General features: G+C 42.1%; 1 protein-coding gene across 4 annotated transcripts in view; it reads right to left on the bottom strand.

The window, feature by feature from the left end:
* Positions 1–1324: 1324 nt before the first annotated feature.
* TRAF3IP1 (TRAF3 interacting protein 1) overlaps positions 1325–17956 on the bottom strand; it is a 1297461-nt gene continuing 1280829 nt past the window's right edge. For all 4 annotated transcript variants that reach the window (XM_069616014.1, XM_069616012.1, XM_069616015.1 and 1 more), the window contains one exon: positions 1325–17908. In XM_069616014.1, the coding sequence (XP_069472115.1) occupies positions 17743–17908 (166 nt within the window). In that variant the 3' untranslated portion in view covers positions 1325–17742. The remainder of the gene's footprint in view (positions 17909–17956) is intronic.

The raw sequence follows: 17956 nt of genomic DNA, 5'->3' as shown, positions 1-17956 counted from the left end.
CCTTGGCCTCAAGCCCAGGGACTGTATCTCTCCAGGACTGAAATCTCTACACTGGCTCCCAGTGGCTGTGAGGATAAAGTTTAAAACCCTCTGCATTGTCCACAAGGCCTTCTGGGGCCTGGGGCCTAAATTCCTTCAACTCTCTCTTCCTAAATATCTTCCTTCCCGAGCCCTTGGCTCATCTGTCTCCAACTCCCTCAGGGTCAGCCGCTTCTCGAAGCTACGTGCTGTGGGGGTAGATCTCTCTCTGCGGCAGGGGCCTCCCTCTGGAACAGCCTTCCTGCCTCCCTGAAACTTGAGGAGAACCATCTCCGGTTCCGGACGCACCTCAAAACCTTCCTCTTTGCTTCTGTTTTCTCTCTCCCTCTCCCCTGCTAATTCTTCGCTGAAACTGCACTGAATTTGCAACTGGGCCACTCTCACCGACCCCGGTCCTGGGCCCAACCACTCTCCACTTGCACTGCCTCCCTGGCAACCTCTGCACTGCGGGACTGTCTCTGTATCCCTACAGCCCCCCCTTCCCAGCACTTGTCTGCACTTACCTTGCACTTGCCACCAGCTGGCCCTCTTTATTTATTTATTGATTTTATTCTTCTTACCTTGTACTGCACTTCCCCCCCTCCCCTTCCCCTTGCACTTTCTCCCTTCCCCCTACCCCTGCACTTTTGTGATCTGAATGACACCTGGCCTATTAGGATCGTTGTCGGTCTTCCCCTTGTTCCACCCTCCCTGCCTCGTCGCGCCTTGAAACACTTGTGTATAGGCACGTTACAAATGCCATATCATATCATATCATAGCTTTTTGATACCGTCAGGCTACTGACCCTGTCGCACAACACACTGAACACTTAGAGGAGATAGTTACATAGATATATGCAGTGCTCCTAAAATAGAAGATAATATAGGCCAGAGGGGAGAAGGGTGGCTCAGGAACCATATTGTAAAATAGCTTTAAACTGAAAGGGTTGCTGAACACTGTCAGTGAATCCCAGAAGCCACATTGGAGCAAAAAAAAACAAGTTTGGCTAAGTGAAGGCACCAGGCAAGATCTGTATGCAAAGAAGAGGCAGAAAAATGGCAGACTGTGTGAACTTATGTCACATAGTTCGTTTCCATGTTTATAACGTGACAGTCATATGAACGTTCACTTAACACTTTACTTTTAATTTTATTCTCCCTACCAAAACCTTTTCTCTAACCGTTGCATTCATTCACCAAAAAGTTGCAGGCTTATCTCTAGCAGCTCAGTCGCTGTATTGGGGAGTATGCACCCCGCACATGGATCATGCACGTGAAAGGTCTGGACTCAATCACTAACACCAGCTTTAAATCCTGAAATTAAGATTCTTTTATTGAAAAAAACACAACACAACAAGAAAACAATTTTCTAAGAAACATTCATGGTGCCCAATAGGGTCGTTTTAAAAAAATAATATTCATACAAACAACATACATTGAATGAAACCTCACACAGGCAGACAAGCAAATAATGATACATTGCACAAGATTACATTCCTCCTGTGGAAAATTTCACAACGTGTGCGCTCTGCAGATCAAAATGTGATCACATCAATTTTATAAACCACTTGACACAAAAGAAAAGTAAAATGCCCGATACATTCTGATATTTGGTGACGATCACAAAGTCTTGCAAAAAATCTGGGGTGTGCAGATCAATTCAGAATATCAAATGCCATTATGGCCACTCATAAAACATCTGTTTTGCAAACACAGTGACCTCACTACACCCAGTAAATCAGAACACATTAGTGCCTATAATTTAAAATACATACTTTAACCCATGTGCCTATAAATGGAACATTCCAAATCAAAATTCCCCTGCTCCCCTTAAAGAAGATCCAGCCACCCCCATATGTCTGAACAGTAAGCACTGGACAATTTACAATGCTCGGATTTCCAGTGTCTTAAATGGCTGCCAATCAGGCAGACTTTGGAACTACAGGCTTAAGATTTTTACTCTTATTCCTTGACACTGTGCCCCATTACTTTATCTTGTATTTAAGCTTTTGCTCAGCCCCATTAGCTCGGGCTGCAGGCCGTTACCACCCAGTATGGCCAGATGAACTTGTCATTATGGATATTGGCACCCCATGTTTACGTCCTGGAGTTTTGATAGGCATTTATTTCTTTGAAAAAGGTTACTATGAACGTGCAGCCCATTTTTGCAAAGAAATACAAACCTAATATGGTCTCCATGGAAATGGAAGTGAGGCTCCAATCGGAGCCCCGCTTCCATTGCCAAGGAAGAGTGAGACATTACAAATAAGAATGAAGGCTGATAAGTGAGGATGACTGAAGAGTAAGATGAGGAGAAAGCAGGAGATCTAAAAATTGAAAGTGATAATGTCCATTTTCAGGACACAGTCATTTCTCCTCCTCACACCTTTGTTTAGGTCAGTGGGGAGGATGAACTGTGAGAAGGAGCAATGAGGAATATGACCTGAGACCAGTGAGTGAGGAGGATAACTGGAGTGAGTAAGGACTGTTGTGAGGAAACATCCACATTTCCTAAAATGGTCACCACGCGTGTACATTGTATGGGCTAATTACTCTTCCATACACTTCTCTTATCATTCTTCATTTTTTTTCTCCACCCTGTCACACCCGTCTGGCACTTTAGGGATAAGAATGATAGCTGGTGAGTCAGGTGGGTGACTGAGGAAGAGGTGCGACGATGGATGAGAAATGCTTATGTTGTATGTGTGGGCGAAATTGTATGCATGTGGATTGCAATCATTGTGATGCCTGCACTGCACGGACCAAAGGCTTTATTAAGACAACGTGCACTAAGGACATTTTAAATGCCCCAATTCCTGATCACTAAGCCACATAATCTATAGCACCTTCTACTGATAAGTAAAGAATTTTGCGGTATAATGGGAGAGGCGCTTTAGACATTGGTGGCTGCATGTCTTTTGAAAGGAAACCTGCTATATTTGTTAGCAACAGTACTGCTTTAACAAAAGGGAAATCCATTCTCTCTGCAGGACTGAGGTAGTAAATTAAAGTTCAAATTAGAAAGTAGAAGTTCTCTTATCTTGGTCAATAACAGGCTTTCTACTGCAATGCATTGAGACTCCTAGTACCCAAGCACACAAGACTGTCCCGTACGTCCTTCACTTCAGGAAAAAAAGACGCTGCTCTTCAACAAATAACTCACTAACTCACTGAAGACTTATTGCTGAGCTGCAGACAGTCCTTATCCCATCACCTCCAGTGCTAGAACCTATACCATTTCCTCCTCTTTACTCAATGACACTCTGTACTCAACCCTTTGTGCATCACTGAATTTTTTGTCCGCTAAACTTGCGTTAATAAATCTGCATGCACACCCACCAGCATTCATCTCTCTTTTTTGCTTGATGCAAGTAAACAATGGCCTTACACGCGCACCCATAGTACTAAAGATGTTTGCTACACCTAAGCTAATGTGGGATATCTAAATCTTACTTAAAAGAAGCATTGTACTGGATATGGTTAAGTTTGAAGAATACGGGAAAAGTGTTCTCTTCTGCAACAATGCAGCATGTCTCGAAAGGGGTGCAAGATCACCAGGGCTGCCAACATCTGCCCGCTGAGTGCCAGCTCTCCCCAGCCCCCTCAGCCCGTCCCCCCCTAGTCCCCAGAGCCACCTGCAGCGGGACCGGGACCGCAGGAGAACTTGGAACCTGCCGCGGCTAAACACAAACTACTGCTGGCGCAAAGACCTTCAGAGAGCCTGGCGGGGCACAGCAGAAAATGTCGGGGAACGCTGGTTACAATGGCTACAGCGTAAAGCGGGCGCAAAGACCTTCAGAGAGCCTGGCGGGGGCGCAGTAGAAAATGTCGGGGAACGCTGGTTACAATGGCTACAGCGTAAAGCTGGCGAAAAGACCTTCAGAGAGCCTGGCAGTGGCGTGGCAGAAAATGTCGGGGAACGCTGGTTACAATGGCTACAGTGTAAAGGACGCCCTGAAGGTTGACAAGAACACCATGACCGACTCAATGCCAAGCAACACCCCCAAAGGCTTGCCTCTGTACCCAACAGAATCGATTCCAGGCAGACGACGTGTTGCAGAGCAAGGAACACGGAGACCGCTGTGGTTCAATGTATTCCCTGACAATAAGTGTTACCCGAAGGAAGCCAATCAAAGGCACGGCCGAGCGTCCCATCAAGTTCAAATATGACTACATTGTGTCTCGGGCAAAGCTGTTGGCGCAACAAAGGCCAACGTTGAGAAGAGCTTGACACGCAAGGTGATCCTGGTCTACGTGCAGGTGGCAGCGTTTGCCATTGTGGCCTTCTGAGCCCTGGTGTTACACACCTGGAAGAACAACCCAGATAACCCCTTCCATCCGCACATTGAAAAGGTTGAAATCCAGCGGCATCAGGGAAGTGCTGTTGCTTGACAACTCCTCTGTGGGGTTGCAAACTGATGGCTGCCCTGTGTCCCAGACATCTATTAACAGCGAATGGACGTGTTGGGTTATAGTATTATGTATTTAATATTTATTGGCTTTAAGCCAAAGATCGGAGCATGGTGCATGCGTGTTTTCAGGCTTTTACCATGAGATTGCTTAAAGTTTAACAGCAGTAAATGTTATTTGAATTGCCTTTGTTGAAAGGTTTAAAATAAAGGTTTGTTGTTCATGAAAAAAAATGTTCTATTCCGAGTCCACCAGACAAGTGTTAACTTACAAGTTCTATACTCGCAGCTTAAATGTTATTGTGTCGCGATTTGTCCCAGAAAAAAGTAGCAAGACCAGCCCTACTAGACGGTGATGCTTGCTGATGCTGTAACCAACCCAAGGCTAATCGCTGACACATATTTATAGACTGTCTAAAAATGAAAGACTGTTTCTTGTCAAGGAAAGGAACTTTACCCCAAACAAGAACGTGACATTGCTCGATAGCTCATCCGTGATGTTCTGCATGGATAAAAATTAAAATGATGGATAGTCAGAGGCTAATCGGTGACAAAGGAGCATATTTTATACAATTAGAAAAACCAAAAACCACTGAGTTGAACTACGGATAGAAGAAATGTCAAAACTGGCTAAAATCGAGAGAATTGCATTGAATTAATTCATGGACAAAACATAAATATTTGATGACACTTGGAGAAGATGACTAAGTATGCATCATCTTCCAGCCCACCTAGGACACTTCTGACCCAACACTTTTATTTTAAGCACCTCTGTATCTCCTCATATCTATACAGCCCCCTGTCTTATTCCCCCTTCTACCTTTCTTTATTCTTCAACCCTATAAAGGTTTTGTTGCTGCTAAAGGTCTGTCATTTCCCACCCTTGCAATACATTCCTTTGCTGGATGTTGGTATTGTATTTAATTTGGTAGTGGTCAACCTGCTACATAATTTGTGAATGACTAAATAAAATCTCAATTAAAGGTTTTTAAAATATTACTTTCCTATAACAGTACTGCAGCTTGGCCTATGTTTCAAATTCACATGTTTGTATACTTCATCAAGTGGTTTGGTAATTGCACATTATTTCTATCAAAGTTCTCTTTTGTGGGTGTCCATCTGTGGCATATCATAAGATTCTGTTGCTTTGACCTGATCCAGCAGAAGAAGACCAAGTGAGATACGAGGTCACACAGCCGCTCTCACAGGAACCCAATCCGGGTTTATAAGTAGACGAAAATAATTTCAAGTTCAATTAGTTAGTAAAAATTATATATTGTTGATTGAAGAATGACAACGTTCAGGTTCATCACAGCCAGCTCCTTTTTGAAAAATAGGATAAGAAATATTTGAACTAATCGACCATTTGGTTTACGATTTTTGAAAATTGATACTCGCTGATCTATTGTCAAGTGGTGCCCACTCATTTCTCTTCTTGCTTTGACCTGATCCCACATTGCCCACACCTACAACACTTTTTTGGATTATTTTCCATCATCTATTTCGATAGTTCACTCAAATTTACTCCCAACAGCACAACTGAGCATTGCAAGATACATCAATCTAGTGAAGAAGGCAACATCAGCAAAAGAGTAAAGATTCTAGGTAAAAGTCCTTCGTTAGCTGGATAGCTAAGCTGTCATGAAGGATATTACCAGATACCAAAAACAGAAGAGATGTGAACGTTCAGAAAAGCCACAAAGAACGCAGAAGGCCCAACCCTACTGATATATCTCGTATCTTGCAAATTACCCAAAGGAACATCATGTGGGGAAGGTTACCAAATCCAAAACGAAATCGGAAGCGCATTTTTGCAGTAAAGGCTCCTTATCTCTGGAATGATTTAGACAGAGAAATGTCCGGGCTGACTTAGCTCATGGCCTTTTGCTAAGCATTTATGACCTTTTTACTCATCAGTGTTTGGATTCATTTTCATCTTTTTATGTCTAGACGCAACAAAGCCTGCTTTGTTGCTCAAGGTAATGAATATCAATGATGTAAACGTAAACCTATATTCTCCCAATTGTTACTCTCTCAGCCATAATGGCCATATTTAAATAACAGTATAAGGCATAGTTTTGTGTTCGCAATATAGATAACACGTCTGCAAAATGAACACACAAAAAACAGACCATGTGGGAAAAAGAACAAATGGAAATTCTGACCGATTTGAACCTACTGCGTGTGGCAATGACCATTACTCCCAGCATTTGTTAAAGAAGGAAGCAATGCAGTATTTTGTGATAGGCCTTTATCAGTAATCCAAACCATCAATTGAACAGCAGGTGAGAATGTTACTTTCAGACATCAATAAAAACCTGAGAAACTCGAACTGCATCTGGGTTTCAAGTATAATCCAAAGGTCTACTGTCGGTTTCAAAACATGGCAGAGCAGAGCAGATGGCCTAGGTGAGATACCCCTCGAAAAAGCACCTCCTACTGTGAACAAGCGAATTAAACTGTGTTTCAAGTACCCAGACTCAAATGTTGCTAACATACCCAAAAAAACAAGATGAACATAATAGATGCAGCCTTTACAGAAATAGCAGTTTTAGCATCAATGCTGTTCCTTGCTAATGCTCCACGTTCGAATAGTGACGGTGAAAGTAGGTCCTCTGAATCTAGTGAGTTCAAGGCAGTTTTTTTTCTTCAAACAGAAGCCAGTCAAGCTCTTCAAGCAGTTGAACATTGTCCGAGGACAATCAATCCGCAGTGCCTTGTAAAATGAATTGACTAACGGAGGTGAATTTCTATATGATCAGCTTGGAGCGCGTCACAGGACTTTCACTAAAAACAGAACATTTTGATATTGAAATACATACAAATATTGGTCCTGCTAATAACAATTTCCAAGGTTGTTGAAACGATGGTAAAATTGTCCAAAATTAATTATGGACTAAAAATGTTGACTGTCGCTAAGGAAGCTATGATCTAGTCTGAAACTGTTTGATGACACTGCAAAGGCAGCCAATGCGCTGGTGTATGCATTAGTACCTTGGAAGTTATATGAACAAGAGAAGTCTTTCCATTTTACTGTTTGTAAAGACCAACCTATAGGGAAAACAAAAAATCTCGTGACTGTCAAAGTTGTGTAGACCATGCAGTGCCAAAAGCAGTTTCTGATGATCATGTGCAAGGTACAAAACCAAATAAGACGACTTCGGATGATGTAGAATGCAAGGACAAACCTGCAGGTACTGCTTAGGGAATAATTGACATTAGTCAAGGCATCTTTCAATTGATTTCTGGAAGGTCCGTTATGAAATTCAGCAACTTCTGGGGATGTGACAGTATAAAGGTTTGGTACATATCTTTAATTTCCTTCCAACTAAAACCTGGGTAGCTCTTAAATGGATGTTATTATTTCAAGTTGACCATCAAACACTGGCATAAGAACTGTTGACTCAAAGTTTCTGATATACGCTATAAAGACTACCTTGCAAGCGATGCAAAAGAGATGTTTCTTTGTGCAAGTGGCACCATAAGTCCTACTGCCAGCCCTTACCTTGTGAGCCAGGTAACTGTATGTCCTGTCACAAGTGTCGTAACGATAGTCTTGGATGTAATGTTGGACTTCATGACAATCCCTGGACCCCTACTTGCCAAGACTTTAAATGACCGGTTTATGCTACGAATTGAATTTGAGAGAGAGAAATCGGAAAAGTAACAATTGGCTTCTCCGGTGCAGTTTCATTACTGTATATTTACAAGTTGTTCACAGGGCTCTACAATGTCAATGACCAAAGCATTGAACTTCGAAATGAAACCCCAAATCAACCATTTTGTGTAGTACGAATACATGAACTTGATTGTTTGTGTGGCTAAAAAGTGTTACTGTTGTTGTGTCTTTTTTTACATTGCTTGCTTCAAAGTCTGCGTATTCTGTATGATATTAATATGTATGCTTTCTGCAAAGAAACTCTCTGAAGGGTATACATTTTGAAAGGATAGCTTAATTTCACAGAGCTTAAAAAGAGTATGTCTGAGGCAAACCCCCTATGGCAAACTTGCAAAAGTGCAAACCATTCATAGGTTCCTTAATGTATGCCTGATTTCTGTCTAAATGTATTCCTTAAATGTTTACGTAACAGTTCACTTCTTGAGGATTCCATGTTTCTTAACACTTCTATTCAGGACTTGTTTTGCTTTTCAAACATTTGCATAATGAGCTCCCATAAAGCCCTTTAAACATCTACATAGATAAGTGTTCACTATATATGAGAAGTATGGTTAGAAAAAAGAAGGAAGGCAAATGTTCTTATTACTATGGACAAATGACAAACATTAGGCAAAACTGAAATGTGTGTCTAGGGGACCACCATCTGTATGGAGCTGGCAAGACAAGAGAGCCGGTCAGAGTGATTCTCTTGGCCATGGTAACAACTATGATGTATAATAGTTTATAGCTGAAGGTCAGTGGTTGTTAACATATCTAAATTAATGAACTAAAGCTTTTCAACATAAAGAAAAACAGCAGCAATTGGTAAACAAATAGAAGTTTCCCAGAGATTCGACAATCCCTTATAACTTCCAGAAAGGACCTTTCAAATCCACCTGGTTTCTCAGACTAAGACAGGTGGGACATAAAGGAAACCAATCAATTTTCAGAATAAGGGATTCAGTGTGTTTTGCTCAAGTCCCAGTTGCAAAACGAAATTCATATGCTCTCATCCTGGGCTTCACTGCTTGAAGCAGAGGTCCAAGGTGAACATTCGAAAAAATATTAAAACGGCCCAAACCACTGCTTTCACATCAAGGGTGGAATGACAGGTGCATATTTTTCTCTCAATTTGTTGCCATTCTGTCCACAGAAGGAAACCATCAATTTCGGCCACCATTAGTAAATTACCCAACATCCCCCACTATCTGATGAAATAATGGGGCGGTTTGGAGAATGAGTAATAAGCGAGGCTTTGTCTCCACAGTTTAAGTAAATGAACAATGTGTCAGTGCTGACAATCAGCAATTATTGGATGTAAATAAATATGCCGATTGTTATATTGTATGGATTGTCGGTAAACTAACTATATATTAATTTAATAGAAAACCTGCAGTCTTTGGTTATCCCACCAACTTGGTGCCGTGCCCTTCTTTATGGTGCACAAGGGGATGGTAATTCTGGTTGTCACGGCTACGAGGATCGCAACTTCCCGACCAGTTTGTGTTAGAAAGAGGATGAAGTTGTAAATGAACAGCCACTTCTAATCCAAAATGATTGCACTAATCCACGATTGAAACAGGTCCCCTGCTATCCCAATCCAGGAGAAAAAAAACGGTTGACGCTTGCACTACTGCCTGCAAAAATAACTGATCATGTTTGCGAGATGCAAGACTGAGTGGTTAGGCCTTGGTTAACCACATAAAATGATACATCAGAGTATTGACGACTCGTCAACAGTTGACATTAGGTGATTAAGGGCATAAGAGTAAATACTAAATCTCCACTGCAAGGAGATAACTAATGCAAGTGTGTGATATATATATATATATATGTGATTATATATATATTCACACACATATATATACACACACAAGTGTGCAGTGGCTATGTATTCTCAAAGCCAACGCCATCCTCCCCTTTATAGCAGAAAGACATTAAAGGCCAGGATGATGGCCTTGCGCTCTAGAACGCTGACATGATATAAAGCTCCCTCAGGGCACCCAAGGATAACGTGCGTCAGATGGTCCAGTAGCACCTTCCTTGCGTAGCCATCCAGCCAGGGTTAGAGGTCTACCTCTGGCTGCTAATGAAAGTCAGCCGCTGCTGTAACCATCTTTGTAATGATGCAGGGTTAGTGCTCAACCAGAAAGCTAACACCTTGCATTAGAAATGCACCCTTTGTACAACTCCTCCTCACTGTCCAGTCCAGATGGAGATGTGGAAGGGAGCATCTCCAAGGTCTATCACAAAGAACCAATCCCAAATATGGGGAATATGGGCCATCTACAACTCGTTTGGGAGGAATAGGCTGCAGAGTTGGTATAGAGAAGCGACTAAGCTCTTTGAGGGATCAGACCCTGTTTGTAAGAGAAAACGCTGAGGGCGCCCTAGAAGGCATAAAGGCAGCCTAAGTATGTAAGACAGCATAGCATATTTCAGGTGTCATGACTGCCAAAACCTTAGCCAACAAAGTGCTCCTTTCCCATGAAAGGGAAAGATAAGGGCCTTTTTTTGAGGTTCTGAAGATTAGTGAAGGGAGCAGAGCTAAACCTGAATCTGAAAGTCATCCCCAAGTTCATGTAATGTGCCACTGGGAGTGGAATCAGTGGAGTAGCCAGGGGGACCAGCAGAATGGCAAGAACATCTGACTAACTATAAGGTCCCAGAGCTGGCAGAAATGGATCTAGGATAGTTGCTCACCTCAGTTATTTTGCCGAAATTTTCGTGGCATTTTGTTGTGGGCATAGGCCTCCTAATCTGACTCACCCCCACCGCCCCCCAGCGCCTCATCACACTAGCTTAAAAATGGAAAAGAAAGGTACCCTTACCTGTGTCCCCTCAATAAAATGCCACAAAAAATGGGGAAATAGTTTCACCAAATGCGATCAAACGGCTGCCACCAAGTGCTGGGTTCTGTCAGAAATACGACCAGAATAAGAACTGAGAGAATGGTGGTTAAGTGATAGGTCGGAGGTACAAGATTGTTAAAATAGTCCCTCAAGTCTCATCCAGACTACCAACTGATTAACTGGACCTCAGAAAGGTCTAGTTGGGGGATTTGGGGGTAATAGTGAAAATGAAACCTACCATCTGAGAAAACCTCTGTTGCTGTTTTGCGTGTGTGCTCTGTGGAGTTTTACGAGTGAATGCTGAGAGCAGAGGGGGAACAAAGAACAGAGGCAGCAAATAAAATTACACCATCAAGCAAGAGGCACGTATTCACGTGTGGCCCTTGCGTCAGTTGTTCCCAGAAAAACAAGAACTGCTTGGATTTAATATGCGTGTGGTCTCTTTGAAGAAGACAAAAATTCATACCTGCATCCCTAAGTGGCGCCTCACCTAGGAGCATACAGAATGATGCCTACATTTTGTGGCTAGGAAGTATCCCATCAGAAAGCAAGGATCAGTCGCTGCATTTCATTAATGAGGAGTTTGGGTCTTGCATCAAAACACAAGGCCTGACAAGTAAAGAAAAGGAATAAATAGAATATGTACTATCATTGAGAGCTGGATGATGCAGAATAACCTGGCGCTCAATCCTGGCAAAACCGAACTCATGGTGGTGGGCTCAGCTGGCATTCTTGCCAAACTGGACCCAACATACAAACACTTCCAGCTGGGGGATGTAAAAATCGCGACACTTCCAAAGGTCAAAATCTTAGGCGCTGTTCTGGACCAGACATTGAATATGAAATCCTATGTATGATGCACTGTTGCAGCTGCAACATACTACATTAAACTTCTAGCTCATTTGAGACCATATATTGCGGAAGCAATCGCACGAGCGATAATAGGCGAAAAATTGATTAGTGTTGTAGCCTATTGGCAGGAGTAGGAAAAGCAACCATTAATAGACTTCAAGTCGTCCAATACGGGGCTGTGAGAGTGGTTACAGGTCTTGCCTCACGTGCCCATGTAACAGAGTCACGATGTGCACTTCACTGGCTCCCGGTGGAGACCCGAATCACCTTCAGGGTTTTGGTCATCACTTTTAAGTGCCGGATGGGTACTATGACGACCTATCTACAAGACTATATCATGGGAAAACCCAATCACAGAAGCTTGAGATCGCGCAACCAAAATGTCTTATTCCTGTCCAGATGTAAAACCAAGAAGGCCTAGGGAGGAGCATTCTTCGGTGCCGCCACAGTTCTATGGAACGCCTTGCCGGCACCGCTGAGAGGCTCTCTGTCCCTTAGCCTGTTCAAAAAGGAGCTCGAGACCTGGTTGTTTCGCTAAGTAGCCTCCGGGTCCTTACTCTTAGTAGGGTGACTTGGTCTTCTTGAGGGTGTTCTTCCATGGATAGTGTCTTTCACTGGGAGTACATATGCTGTCTTTTTCATTTTGTTTGTCTTGTCTGCGCCCTCACGCCTACGGGCTTATGGATGCACGTTATAAATAAATTAAAAGTAAAGTAAAAGTGAATGATGGTTAAAGGGGCGATTGGTGAGTGAGAGGTCTCCTTGCATTGTGGCTGCATTCGACATTAGACGTCTCTTCTCAGAGCAGGACGACAGGGGCCTTCAGTCTACTTATGAAATCTTGGCTAAGAAATCACAAATTGCCACCTGAAGTTTAAGTGCGAGATGTTTCCAGGGGTGGCTCTACAGCAAGGCATTTGTAGGTACAGAAAAGGGGCACCACCAGCTGAATACCAATAGATGGTGCCAGTTTGGACGTACAAATTGCAAATCTGGCCTAACACATCCGCACTAGCATTCTTTGCATGAAAGCTGGCACCTAAAAGCTCATTAACTGCATTTGGCTTCTGCCTAAATATACATGGAATCATTCCTGCCTTTCCTGTGTCAATGGTCTTGCTAGGGGTGGTGGAAGGAGAAGTAGGAAACACACATTTACTTATGTATTCCAATTAGAATAGAAAGCAGACCTATTCCCAACTGCATTTCTTGTGTGAGATGCTACACCTGCGGGGACAAAGACAGGTACGTGCCTGCATTTTGCATTGACAGTGCAGTACACCACAGCACATTCCCCCATGGTTCAAGTCCCATATATAACACAACAAGAAATACACAAGACAGGAATAAACAGCAGCGTGTACGTCAGGCACAGATCATCGTGGCTCTCTCACCAGGAAACAGACCCTTATACTTAAGGAGAATGCACAGGAGAAGAGAGACCGGGGCAGGCAAAAACGGTGAGAGGAAAGGAGAGCCAGAGACGGACAGTGACAGACAGACTGAGCCAAAGAGAAAGCAAGATTGGCTGGGAAGAGTTAATATACCTTAAGACTGTCTCTGCAATAGAGCGGTTACCAATGTCAGACACCATTTGAAACCTCTTGGTGCAAGTCAAAGACTAAATTGATGTATTTCGCCATGTGAGTGTTCACCTGCTAGAATAAATCGCAAAGTTCCAGAGTGTCTTTTGACTTTGGAATATGAAATGTAGTGTTTTAAAAATCTAAGGTGTTTAAGAAGTTAACTTTGCAGAATTATACGACCCAATGTAAAGCGAGTTGACATCTTCATGGTCTCTGGTGAGACAAATTGGTTATACTTTTTAAAGTTTAGAATGAGACGCTGTCAGACATACCTTGGATCTACTACACTATTTTCTGATCCCGAGGAAGTAGCCTCGAAACTGTCTGATTAAATGGCCTTTTGTATAGCAAGCTCTGTGAGCAAAAGAAAACACTTGCAATTCAAGCAAACATGGAAGGTTTTGCTTCAATACCACCAATTTCAACAACCACTTGTCTAACTAGATGCACAAGCCTCTAGAACCACCTGGTAAAGAACATGTGTAGCCTTTCTCTAATACGAGTTTTTAGCAGTGAGAAATGGACTGATTATTTGGAGGTTGTAATTCACCCCATCGTCTATCAGTGGGCTATTTCATAGCTGTCCTCTTACACAGCGTGCCTTCTGGCTGCTCGGTGTTTACGTAGGACACAAAGAAAACAACATGGTTTAACACAGTCTGAATCAAAGGTTCTAAAATAGGTGAATCGGGTGGGAACGTAAGGTAACATCTTTTAAGAACGAGTTTTTCTTGAAACGAAAACAGGGATTGGTATATGGATTGATTGAAAATGGCTTAAATGGTGTTCCCAGAACAAACCGAACAGAACATAAGCAGAGAACCAGTTGAGCAAATAAATGAAAAAACAACAAGACAATTTTGAGCATTAAAGAAATGCATTCATTGGTAGAAATTTGAGAGCCCCCCCGAACACTATAGGCAGAAGTGAATATAAAGGTAGTCTGTGGTTCCAGCGGCTATTGTGTACAGCCTATGCAAGTGAAGCCAGTTTTTAGGTATGCTGTACTAAAATGTTGACCAGACTCAACAGGGAATTTGAATAACTTTCGGATGAAGTAGTGTTGGATACATGTCATGAGTTATATTTTTGTGTTGTTTTGTAGATATCAATGAAAATGAATTGTCCTGATGAAGTCGAGGTCGTGGACGTTTTAGGGCTCTTAGTCGAAATTAGCAGAGTAGAAATGTACATTTTAAATATAGGTTAGTTGGCTAAGACAATAGAGGTTAAGACAAAGGCTGGAGTAATATTATGAAGAATTGGACAAAGGTTAATCCGTTTTAAAAGTATGTTTGAAAATAACAGTGGCAGCTGTATCTCATCCAAGACGCGTGTTTTCTGGCGTCTGTCTGGTGTTAATTTAAAGATGATGCCTTGCCAGAAGTCCAACAATATTTTGGTCAAACCTATTGCAAATACTGTCTCTGGCTCAGGATCACAATCCAGAAGGTACTAAGCGCACTTGTTTGCTTGAAGTCTTTAAAGAGATACTTGACAGTGGTGCATCACTTTCTAAATTAAGCTGTGTTGCACCTCCGAATTCAGTCAGGACATCCATGGGAGAAACGCCATGGGGTAGGCCTTTGATGGCTTTATCTCCAGCATCTACGGATGCTGTCATCACGCGAGTTTAAATTAGCTTCCCTTCTGAACTGGATATAATTATTTGTAGAAGGAAATCCATCAACTTGCCAACCATCATTTAAACCAATCAGTCATATACACCCAGTCCACATTCACCTTGCAGTCCTGAACTCTAGGCACTAGAGACACTTACTTTCCACCTCAGCTAATCAGGAAACCGGTTCTCACCATTTCGATAGAAGGAACATGTAAACAATTAGTGCCAAATGTTGCTTCATCCCGCTCCGGTGTACTGTAGCTCCTCACTTGACAGGTTGGGAAAAATTTGACTAGGAAAGGGGGAGGGTGGGTCAGGTCAACAAGACAGCTATAAAATGATCCAGAACCCCTTCAACTATATCAAAAGCTATGGCAAGAATTGGGTGCTAGGGCATAGAGAAGTCTTCATAACAATCTTTCACGTCCAGTTCTCTAGACCCAGGCAAGTATAATAAGTTATCTGGTGGAAAGGGACTAATGGGAGGTGAATCCTCCTGCGCTAGGGACGATGACATGGAATTAGCAGCAGTCATCCTCTTTATAAGTTACTTTGGTGATCATCAGGGAAACTAGGGCAGGTTGTCAATACCTCCATCCCCCGGGGCAGCTGTTTTATATCGGCCCACTAACAGGCAATCACTAAGCAGATCTGTGATCTTACCCATTGTGTTTCGTACTGCCTTCTTGATGCAAGATTGACCCCTATGTATCAGGCACATGTTCACTGGATGTAGTCTCAGTGGCAGATGTGCCAGAGCTCAGAAGGAGATTGTTTCATCATACAGCTATAAGAGGTGGGACAAAAGAAGACACTCATATTGCCGCCTTCAAGGCAGTTATGTAAGTTCAATATTCTGTGCCCATAAAGCTCTTACAGCAGAAAGATGCCCCAGTCCCTATGCTGTAGGTAGAGGTGAACAGATCTTGGCACTCTTGAAGTGAAAGTATGTTGGGCAACTATTTTCATACTGTAATTGTTGGGAAGGGCCATCACAATTCTGCTTTTCCTTGAGAGCACTCAAACATGCTCCTATATATCGTCCCTCATCTTAATAAAGGTCACATGGTAGATACAAAAATATATATACTTTGCAAACAGTTATCGTCCCTCAACAGAAGACATTTTCTGAAAGAAGGGTAATAGTTCACAGCAAAAAGCAGCACTCTGATAGGACTCTAGAGACAAAATAAACTATATGTGGCAGAACAAACCGAGCAATCCAGAAAAATAGAAGAGGGTGCTCATACAAATAATTACAAGGGCTGATAAAGAAACAGTGGTGACCCAACTACACTTCCTGATCTTTCGAGTCAAGCATACATGCCCTAATCTTGGATCAGGGAAAGAATTGCAACAAATATATTCATGCCGGGCACAACTCGTCAAGTTTTATGGGACTTTGTTCTCTGGTTTCTGAGGGGGGTACTTCAATAACCATCTACTGAAGTCCTTCAGAGGTGTGGTCTATCTCAACCATATATATTCCAATGATGCACTTGCTAAAATGTATTACGTCCAGAAATATTATAAAAATGGCGTTAATAATGTACACTCCTTTTTTTACATTTCTGTTTTCTCAGATATGTCACAGCATCTGAGAATCATAAATGAAGACAATCAAAACAATTGAAATACAAGCAGAAAATTAAACATGAAAAATGTGAAGGCTGTAGTGGTGGCTAATACACATATAAAAAATCCACTTTATGTTGAACAGGTCATTGACCATCTAGTTAGTACATGGTGAAGCCAGATCCGACAGATGATTTGAAACGTTCACATTTACTAGATTATCCCTGGACACACCATTCACCAATGATACTTTCTCTACCACCACAATAAACCATGATGACTGTGCAACACTGTGGATTTTAAATGTTTATATATTATAGATCACTACTTAACATCACATTTATGATGTCTGCTCGCTCGTTTGACAGTTCATTCCTGTTTTACTGGTGGCATAAGAACATCGAGAGAGAAACCACAACACGCAAACATGGAAAAAGTGTGCATTATATAAGATTTGAAAACAATACTTGTAAGTGCATCAATAAACAGTATAGGGATGATATAGACCAAATATCAGAGTGTCTACAGTAGAACAATATTGAAGTATCATCATTTGAAACAAGAGAGAAGTCCCTTTATGCCTGCATGTTGTGTCCAGCACAAACAGATTTTTAATTTGTTCCATGAACTCAATTTTGTGAAATTAAAATGGAGAAGAAAATAGAAAAGTCAAAAAACTCAAGGTTCATGTCCCCTGATCTGACAATGTATGGAGTAAAACTTAAGTGATATAACTGGAAAGACTATAAAGAATTCTGGGAAACTTTCACTTAAGTGGATCTGAACATTTTTAGCTGAAAACCTTAAACATGTGTTTTGCGTCCTCCATAACAGCGGGGAACATTCTAAGCTACCAAAAATCAAAAGAATCCCACGCTGGAGAAAAGTGCATTAGCTTTATTGGTCTACATCAGGACAGTATGTTTCTAAGAGCATCCCATAGAGATGACTGTCCTTTCCCAGAGCAAAGACAACTAGAATGCTGCAAACGTGCTCCCATCACTTCTACCTCTATCCTCAAAGTGACAAAAAAAGTGCGCACATCGTTCAGAAAATCATGTCACATTCAGCACGGCTTCGAGCTTCATATAATATTCTGTTCTCCTGTTTTTTGCAGAGTTTGAGATGTTTAATGGAACAGAAAGTCCCTAGCGCCCTCTTCTTCTCCTCACGTTCTGGAGGAGGCACTGATGCTGAACACCATCTTCTGGATCTTCTCCTCGTTCTTCAAGATGTTGGCCTTCACTGCACAGATTTTGTCCTGTTGCTCTTTGATCAGCTGCTCTAGATCAGTCAGTTCTATTCGTAGGGGCTCCACAGCGCTGTCTGTGATGCTGTGGATAAAACGTCATCAGTGATTATGATGGATAAATACTCTGAAA

Source organism: Ambystoma mexicanum, chromosome 9 (assembly GCF_040938575.1).
Source record: "Ambystoma mexicanum isolate Mex_15411 chromosome 9, UKY_AmexF1_1, whole genome shotgun sequence".
Taxonomy (NCBI): Eukaryota; Metazoa; Chordata; class Amphibia; order Caudata; family Ambystomatidae; genus Ambystoma; species Ambystoma mexicanum.
This window is presented reverse-complemented; position numbering and strand designations above follow the sequence as displayed.